Genomic DNA, 9,429 nt, shown 5'->3' with positions numbered 1-9,429 from the left:
TACAAAATAATAATAATTATAAACCTATTGTAATTGTATCAATTCAGTCATAATTATTTTTTTGTCAATTAAATCCTAAACCTTTTGTAATTGTTCCAATCCATTTGGCCGATTAGCGTTGATGTGGCGATGCCGGCACCGATTTGGCAAATTTTTAATAATATTATTTGAGTTTTTTAATTATTTTTATTTTTTAAAAAAATTTAAAAAAACTCTCTTTTTTTTACCCCTCTAAAATTTAGTTTTCAATACCAGGTTGCAGAAAAACTTAATAAGCTACTATTACAGTGAAGGTTGTTAGTCGCCAACATGGATACCAAATTGCGTCAACGTACCTAGACATCCGTTAACGGTCATATCTTATTGGCAAATTTACTTTTTCATCCCTATAAGTTCCTTATAGAATATTTTTCACTTCACTGGTGAGTTACTATTTACAACGTTGAGATTGAATTACGATTATTTGACTGTCCTTAATTTACTGTGAGATTAACAGTCCATTCAGGGCCACATTACAAATAATTAGAAATTGTTGTGGGGTCCATTGTTTTAGGCCCACAACATGCTATTACTCTCATAGTCACTTAAAGACTGCTATGATTGCAAAGTCTTTCCTATAACAAAAGCTAAAGATGCTGCCACTTGCAAGGGGCTAAAACTCATATTGCCCTGCATTTGTGTGCCCTCAATATGGAGCTCTTTCAAAGATTTTAGCCTATGGATCTCATTTGACAAGTCACAAAACTGCGAACAGAACTTGACCTCCAAGAAAACCAAGCGCTGTAACTAACCAATCATTTATCGATTCTGACCAAGCTTACACAGTCCTTCATGATCAGTCGTTCTAAATTTGCAAGTCTTGAGAAGCAGACATAATTTAGTTTGGCAATGTCAAAGTCGGGAGGAATGTTATTCCAAGAAAGCCATCGCAATTCTGGACGGATGCGAATTCTTTCGGGAAAAAGTCGATCTGAAGTTGAAAATTCTGCAGTAATATGTTCACTACCATTCCAAAAGCGATTCCAAGGTTAACTTTCTGCCCTATAAGATCCGTAAGCCAGTTCCTTGAATTCCTGCCATTAACTGCAAGTGACCTTAGATTTGGAAATGAAATCTGATGAGGTCCTTCTCTGCAAGAGGTGTTCTGAATCATGCTTTAACCGGAGATAGAGTTTTTCAAGTTTTCCTTTTGCTGCCAAAAAGGAAACACATTATTAACCCCTCGTGTTTCATGCCTTCATAAAAGAGAAAATAGCCAAATTGTAGTGGTAGCAGGGAGCTTTTACCTGGCTTGTCATCAGCAAATCTAACGCTTCATCAGCATTCCACACCCCGGTCTGCTTCTCTGTTACCATATTACCATCTTGGCGGATGATTTCTCGCCCCCAGGCCCCTTAATAGATTATGCATCGACAACGTATTATCTTCTTTGATCTTAATCAAGGACATATACTGCAGAACTTCCAAAGCTTCTTCTGGAAAAAATAAAGTGTCATCCCACATGTAGATGGTAATTTTTTTGTCACATCCAATGAAAAAACAAGCTATATCTAGAAAGACGTGCTTTTGCAGAGCATTTAGCGCCTTGTAACTTATCTTCAGCTCACTGCTGACTTCCTCATAAGGAACTTTTTCCAACTTTTTCAGTTTGGCATCCCACTTTTCTTTATTCTTGGCCAATAAAAGCGAACCTATAACCTCGAGGGCAAGAGGAAGACATCCAGCAATGCCTACCGCCTTTTTGGAGTGGGCAAGATAATCATCCAAAGGATGATCTCTTCTGAAAGCATATTTGCTAAAAAGTTGAAGAGAACTGTCGAAATCCATGCAATTAAGTTCATGGGTCCAATCCACTTTAGGAACGTTAAGAACCTCTTTGTTTCTACTAGTGATGATAAGTCCTTACTTCCTTCACCGAGCCAATCGCGCTTGCCCATAAGTGCATTCAATCGATTCTTTCTGTCAACATCATCAAGTAGAAGGAGAAGTCTTGTACCACACAGCCTGCCTTTAATCATCACAATCCCTTCATCTTTGTTGCTTATGCATATATCTATCCATTTCTTTTTTAGGATGCGGGAGATCAGCTAATTCTGCAAGTGCTCAACACCATTTACCTTTGAAGTTTCTCAAATGTTAGAAAGGAAACAACCTACTCAAAATCAGGTGAAAGATGATTGTAGATGATTTTGGCAAGCGTGGTCCTTCTAACACCACCCGTTCCATGGGTACCAGTGATCTGTGTTGCATGTGTCCCAGGGCCAATTGTTCTCATGATTTTACTCACGTGATTGTCACAACTTTAACCAAGCAATTTGATAATGCCAAACAACCTTTTTTCAACTCACCGAAAACCTTCTTGATGACTATTTTTACGAAGTCACCTTCGAGCGTGATATTTTTGGAGTTGCAAACACATGGAATTAGAAAATTGGTCAGGCCAAACCAAATTAGAAAAATTAACAACCGGTTTGTTTAGACTCCTTCCTGAAACTATATGAACTAGTAAATGTTATTTGAAAACAAAATAGTGAAAATGGACTAATAGTATAGTTAAGCTTAGAAAAAGTTAATTTCCGGTGAACCATACCACTTTTGGCATGATATCCGAATGATTTCTAACTTTTCTAGAAATGGATTCTACTTCGATACTCGAATAACACAAACTCAGCAAGGACTCGATCAGAACTAAGTCGCATTCCAAGGAGTCTTAATCTTAGAAATAATCACCTGTTGGGCATGCTTTGAATTTTCCATCCCTTCAGTGCCTGAACTTCACTAAGAGCGGCCTTCCACTCACTAATAGTTCCATCACTGTATCGCCCCTTGCTTTCATGCTCAATGAAGGCCTGTTCGTACCCGCTGGTTTGGGACCGAACCTCGGAAGGTTCCATATCATAGAAAATGTGCATGATCTTCTATCCCATGTTTTTCTTTCACTCGACCATCTAGACCAACCTTTTGAGACACCATTTACTAGAGGCTTAACGTTTTGAGAAGATGGGTATGGAGATTCTTGATTGCTTGGAGAAGCTCCAGGCTAATTTTTACCTAGATGCACAGCTCTTCGTCATCTCAGCATGCACGGATTCCCACATCAATTAGGCTGGTATAAAGTTAGCCGGTAAAACTTATTCGAATATTTGATTCTCTAAAACTCAAGAACAATTCGTATTCAAATCTCAATGAAACCGCCACATCCTCAATTTGTTTCAAGTGCAGATACAAGCAGCCGGATCGGCTATTCCATTGTTTGCAGTTACATCATTTATGTGTAACGGCGGTCTCAAGCGATGCCTACTCAAAGCCTTTGGAAGAGATCCTTGAACTGAACAGCTGAAAAGACAATCGCCATAATCAGAAGCTCCGAGATGACGAGAGCCACAAAGGGGTCAAAGTCAGAAGCTCCGAGATGACTAAATTGCTACGTAATTTGACTGGGTCAAAGTCAATAGCCCGTTTCTGCCCCCCAAAAAAAAAGTCAATGGCAAGTTGTTTTGTGTTTTTTCAGCATTTAATGTACAAGATAAAGTTCTCGAGCAAAATATATAAAATGGCGGTGGTTGAGAGCTTCCTCTATCCGCAGAAAACATGGATAAAAGATATTTAGCGTCCTATATAATTAATCCATCAAAATTAGGAAAGGCAAATGCCAAAATTTTCAGGCATTTTAGAAATAAAGATGTCCACTTGGAATGGTTATTTAAAATATAATAGCACTAGGCTCCAAACTCATAGACTATAGGGTGCGTTTATTTCGTTAAAAAGAATATATGTGGAATTGTTATTTAGATTTTTAGGTATTTGAAATATTAAAAATGATATGTCATCGATAGAATAATTTACTCATAAACTATAGATTATTTTTTCTGATTCTGTTCTCGAAATAGGTTTTAGAGAATTGGAACGTGTTTGGTAACTACACAAAATTTCTGTTCCCGGAACAGAAACGCGTTTGATAACTATACAAAAAAATTTCTCCCGAAAATAATTTCTCTTCCCAATTTTTGTCATTTTATCAAATAATTACATAGTTACTTTGTGAAATTTCAAATTAATTAAAGATTAATTTCTATTGATTCTCTTATCTAACATATTGCATATTGCTTATAATATTTTTTCGTGCTATTATGTCTAATTAGCATGTCATAATGAGTCATTTTAAGTTTTAAAGAAGATATATAATGTTGGGTTAGTGTGTGATTTCGGATTAGCTCGAGCCTTCGTAGGCCTATACCTAATCGCAATGAAGGAATATCAAATTCGATCTTAGTGTGATTGATGGCATGTGTATGTGTACATGCAAATAGAGTTGACACCACTCTTTGAGGAAGTAGATCTATAACTTTATCGAACAGCCGAGAGAAACCGTTCGATTCTACGCAATCAGAGAAATCTAGAGTCCAGGAACTTGATTAAGTAAGTGTTTCCACCGACACCCTTTCGGCATAGAAGTGTATTGTTTTCTAAACGTATTTCATGCAAATTTTCAACTCATTTTTAAATCTATGAGGTAAGTCAATGCTAACTGTTTACGCAGGTTGTTTTTTTTTTTTTTTTCCAAATTTTCTAAAATTAGGCTAAGTCTAAAGCACTTAAACCTAGGAAAATCACAACCAATGAAATCAAATGCGCAATTAAGGAATCATGACATTGATAAATTGCATTATAAAACCTGATGAAGCCCTAAGGGCTTATATAAACGTGATTCGGGTTTAATTTCAAAGGTATTTATGATTTTTCCAAAAAAGAATAAAATCTATGAAATCTAGGGAATCTAGGCCCAAATTTATGAAAATGAGGTCAAACTAGCCTAATCTAAGCTTTTTCTATTTTTATGGATTTTCTGAAATTTTTCTGATTTTTTACAATTAAAGAAAAAAGTAAGTGATGTGTTCTGTTTTGTGATTCTCAAAAGTGATTCTTTTTTCAAAACCAATTTTTTTTTAATTTTTGTTTTTGTCTAAAACTGTTCTTTAGAACAAAATCAAAATCAGAATAATTTACGTTACCAAACATGATTCTCATTCTTTTTGTTCTAGGAAATGGAATCGAGAGAACCAGAATTGTTACTATCGTTCTTTTGTTTCATGAGACATCGTAAAACTTCAACCACGTTTAGAGCTTCAACAGAGCTCTCTCTCTTTCTCTCTCTCTCTCTCTGGCTTCTAGAGTCCATTTCTTATTGATAAAAAGAACGAAGAAACTGAATATTTTCATGTATGTTTGTGGTTATGATTACTAGACTATATAACTTCTATTTGCCATATTTACTCTATAAAAGTACTATATTAGAAATTTGTCCGTCTTTTATCGTTCACTCGATTTCTCTATACTAACAGTTGTCACTTCATGGTTCATATTTCAGTGTACAATCTATAATTTCCTCCGTATAGTATAATAGCATTGCATAATCTATCATATTTTCAGAATTAATAATCAAATATCGTAAGACTAATTCCTCTCATTTTTATGGTGACAATTGAAGAAGGGAAGATGGGTCGCTTTCCTAGAATGTAAAATTTCGTATATACTCAACACGCTTTAAAATTAGGAAACAAAATGGCTCTTCTCGCATTTAAGTACGAAAATCGATTCTTTCTTATTTTGGTTCCGGAGATGTGGCCCCCCACTTTCCATAAGATTAGGCTGTGTTTATTTCGAGGTAAATGATTCTTAGGCTGTGTTTACTACGAGAATCTAATGTTTAATATGTACCGAAACCCACGTGCCAGGCCCTCATGTCTTCCTTAGCATGATCGAGTAAACTATCTTTCGATAATAGGGATTGTCCAAGGGCGGCGACATGGTGGACTTTAATTTCTTGAATAATATCAAGCTTGTTCTTATTTCTTTAATAAGATTTTATTTGCTGAATATATACTTTTTAAATACGTGCACTTGTTTAAACACTCAATGTCGCTTTCGCGTTTGGAAACAAGTTTTAACAAGAAAGCCTCGATACATCTACGATCGACGCTCGTTCCATCAGCCGAAACCGTGCGGGATTGATTCGATAATAGGGATTGTACAATTGCTGTTGAACAGTCAATTGATTCAATCTGAACCGCGCGCATCACTGGTTTGACCGAACACACCCTCAAGTAATCATGCAAAGCCTGGAGCGAAAATAACTATTTTCCTTTTCATCTATTTTTAAAAACTATTATTATTACTTGTCTATCATATAAATTCATAATTAATATTTAAAAAGTTACTTAAAAGCGTATGAGTTTCATCCAACAAAAACAAGGAAATTTCCACGTGCCAGCTATGAAATATCATAACTTTTGACCGAAAAGCGTCTGAGGCATTTTCATGCTTGAAAAAAAAAAAATTTAGCACGTTCGGCCCATTTTCTCGAATTCAACTACATTTTTTTACCTTACATAACAATAGCTTATTCTATTAGTAAGTTCAATTAAAGCTGTAGATGTTTTTTCTACTTGAGAATGAAGAGGATTAAACATTTTTAGAAATAAGCAATTGAGATCTCGGGCCAGCCCATTTCTGGCCCGACTTGAAATAGAAATTTAAAACCTGCCCTAAAATTGGACTGGATATTTCGGCCTTACTCGTTTGCATTTTCAGGCCTTCACTTTTTTATTTGCACCCCCACCGTTATTTATTTATTTTTTTTGTCCATCCTATTTCTAATTCTCCTCTCTCTGATTTTTACTCTGTCTCTTTACAAATTGCAGAAGTCGAACTCCGTATTTATGATATTAAAGTCTCCACCCTCCTCCAATCCCTTTGTCGGTAGAGTCGAATGCCTATCGATGCCTAAAATTAAAATGGTATCGAAATGGAAGAAAATAATAATAATAATGACTATATTAGAGTTCAAGCAAGCACAATAAATGGGCTTGTATGGGCGGGTATGTACAGACAAAAAAATATGTAATTAAAGAAGTTAAGCATAGAAAAATGATTTTTTCGGTGAGCGGGTATTATATATAGCAAGGGCAACTTTAAAGGGTTAAAAATGAGGCAAATTACATTTTTGGTTTCATATAAATGCAGATGTGTATGTGTAATTTAAGAAGTGTGTGATTTATGGGCCGATCTTATCATATGACAAGAGTAGACGCGATAGTCGTTCAGTTAACTACTTTACATGATTGTGAAGTCGGTCTCATTTAAAAGATATTTGTGTTTCTCAGTATATGTAGTCTTGCGACAATATTTTGTTTCCCAATGTATGTCGGATCTCTTCATGAGGACACATTTTAGGAAACTAGATTAGCCAATAATATCTCACTAATCAATGGAATCAATCATAGTCGGGATCGTTCATTTTTCGGTTAATTGATATCTCACGTCGGTATTATCTGAAATGACAGACCGACGATCTCAAGTTTCGAGGAATTTGGAGGATGCCACGTGATGGTCCCCAACATCTTCACGGATCAAATCTCCCCTTGGAATGCAGAATTTATGTATGATTGTGATGCGTTGCTTTTTGCAACACACGCCTCACAGATCTAGTGCAGAAACGGTCATGAACATCAACATGCCTTGGCTGCAAGGAAACCGTGGCGAAGGCATTTCACAAAATGAGTTGATGGGGTACTTTAGGGTTTGTTGTTTTAAGGTAAGAATCCGTTTGTTTTGCAAAAAATGATTAATTTGAAAAACGTTTTTCAAGAAATGATCGCTTATGTCGCTTATAAAAAGGGAAGAACTGAAAATAATTTCATTGTCTACGCAAATGTTTAGACACCAAATTGTTATCGGCAATGAAAATACTTTTTTTTAACAAACTATTTCAAACAATACATAACGATCATTTCTAAGAAATGTTTTCCAAATTATTCATTTTTCGTGAAACGAACGGAACCTACCTATTTGTTTGATCTGGATCTCAATCGCAGTGGTCATCCGAAACATCAACGTGCCTTGACTACGAGGAAACAGTGGTGAAGAAGTTTCATGAAACGAACTGAAGTCTGGGGACTTCAGGGTTTATTCTTTTAAGGTAACTATATGTCTGATTTGCATGCTTCGACGTCTTGCGATCTGTGGCTAAGTATTGATTGGTAGTATTACTGGCCTAACTGATGATAGGAAAATCATATTATTGCTTGCCTAACCTACTAATCTACAAATGTACATGAAAAATGGATTTGTCTTTTAAATATGGCTTTGTAGTTAAAATAATCCATTGTGAGTCTTTTTTTTTTTAAGACTTTTCTTCATGGAGATCATTGAAACTAGGGATTTGTTTGATAAATCTCAGAAATTAGTATGGATAGTTTTAGTTATAGGGTTTTGTTTGTTTCGTATAAAATGAATGAACAAATTTCTTTTCATTGTCCATGAAATATTGTATTTCGTAATGAAAATATTTTTATTGACTGATTATTTCAAGTAATATATGTCATTATTTTTAAGAAAATATATTTTAAATCATTTATTTTGCGTGGAATAAAGGGAGCCCAAAATTTTAGTCCATGAGATAACGGCAACACACTTTGGCAGAGAACATTGTTCTGTTCAAGAACTTATCCTCCTCTTAGAGTGTATTGCTGTCATTTCATGGAGTGAAATTTTAGAGATCTTGTGCCAAAGAGTACGTGAAGAGACATAAAATGCCAATTGCATATGTTTTTACCTATTTTACTAGGAAAACGACATGTTGACCCACTGTCAGAAAGAGGAGGAAGTGTACCTGTTCTATGAGAATATTGCAATATTGGAAATACAGGAAAACATCTTCTAATTTGGCCCATGTTTAACTTGACACCCTCAAGTTGTAAAACCACCCTTTTGCATCACAAATAACTGCATAGCTAGCATTGACGATCATGAAACTGATTAGAATCTCTCTCTCTTTTTTTTTTTTGTCTGCCACGATCCCACTAGAGCGCCTACTGTGCCCAATAAATCCTAGCTCTGGTATCACTCAAAACAATCCTCGGCATAAAACCCTAATCTTGGTTTCGCTACCAACATCCGTCGCCAATGGTTCCCAACGTCTCTAACCACCTCATTGAAGACGTCACAAGCGTTCACCTCACAGAGTACCTTCATTGCGACATCGAGTGGCTTGGAGGCCGCCATAGCCGGTCATACATTATCGGTAGGACGAAAGAAGTCGGTCCCAATAAAAAAGAAAAACGTGTGTTCCCGGTAATAAGAAAGTCGGGTTTTCTATTTTTATGTATTGAACTCCGAATTGATTAGTTCAGGAAGGATGATGTACTTAAATGTACTCGTACAGTCATACTTGCTCAGCCGGTAACTGAGTAAAGCGGCCGAAACACCTGACTCGTCCCTCGCAATTTTCTCGTCTCATCCTGAAAGACGCATTTGAACAACTTCATCTAGCATGAGGACCACAAGATGCAGCCAAAACTCGGAAGGTGGAGATAAAAATAGGACCACATTTCCTCGCTTTACTATGTTTTTTATTCCTGTCACATCATC

General features: G+C 36.0%; 1 protein-coding gene across 1 annotated transcript; it reads right to left on the bottom strand.

Annotated features, from left to right (window-relative positions):
• Nucleotides 1-1,356: 1,356 nt before the first annotated feature.
• On the bottom strand, nucleotides 1,357-2,894 carry LOC125316439 (disease resistance protein L6-like). The gene is made up of 3 exons (XM_048284763.1): nucleotides 2,731-2,894; nucleotides 1,873-1,959; nucleotides 1,357-1,780 (listed from the first exon to the last, which is right to left on the bottom strand). The coding sequence occupies exons 1-3, from the start codon at nucleotides 2,892-2,894 to the stop codon at nucleotides 1,357-1,359; spliced, it is 675 nt and encodes a 224-aa protein (XP_048140720.1).
• Nucleotides 2,895-9,429: the final 6,535 nt, after the last annotated feature.

Source organism: Rhodamnia argentea, chromosome 9 (assembly GCF_020921035.1).
Source record: "Rhodamnia argentea isolate NSW1041297 chromosome 9, ASM2092103v1, whole genome shotgun sequence".
In the NCBI taxonomy this organism is placed as follows: Eukaryota; Viridiplantae; Streptophyta; class Magnoliopsida; order Myrtales; family Myrtaceae; genus Rhodamnia; species Rhodamnia argentea.
Note: the sequence above shows the minus strand (reverse complement) of the source record. Positions and strands in the feature narration are given on the sequence as shown.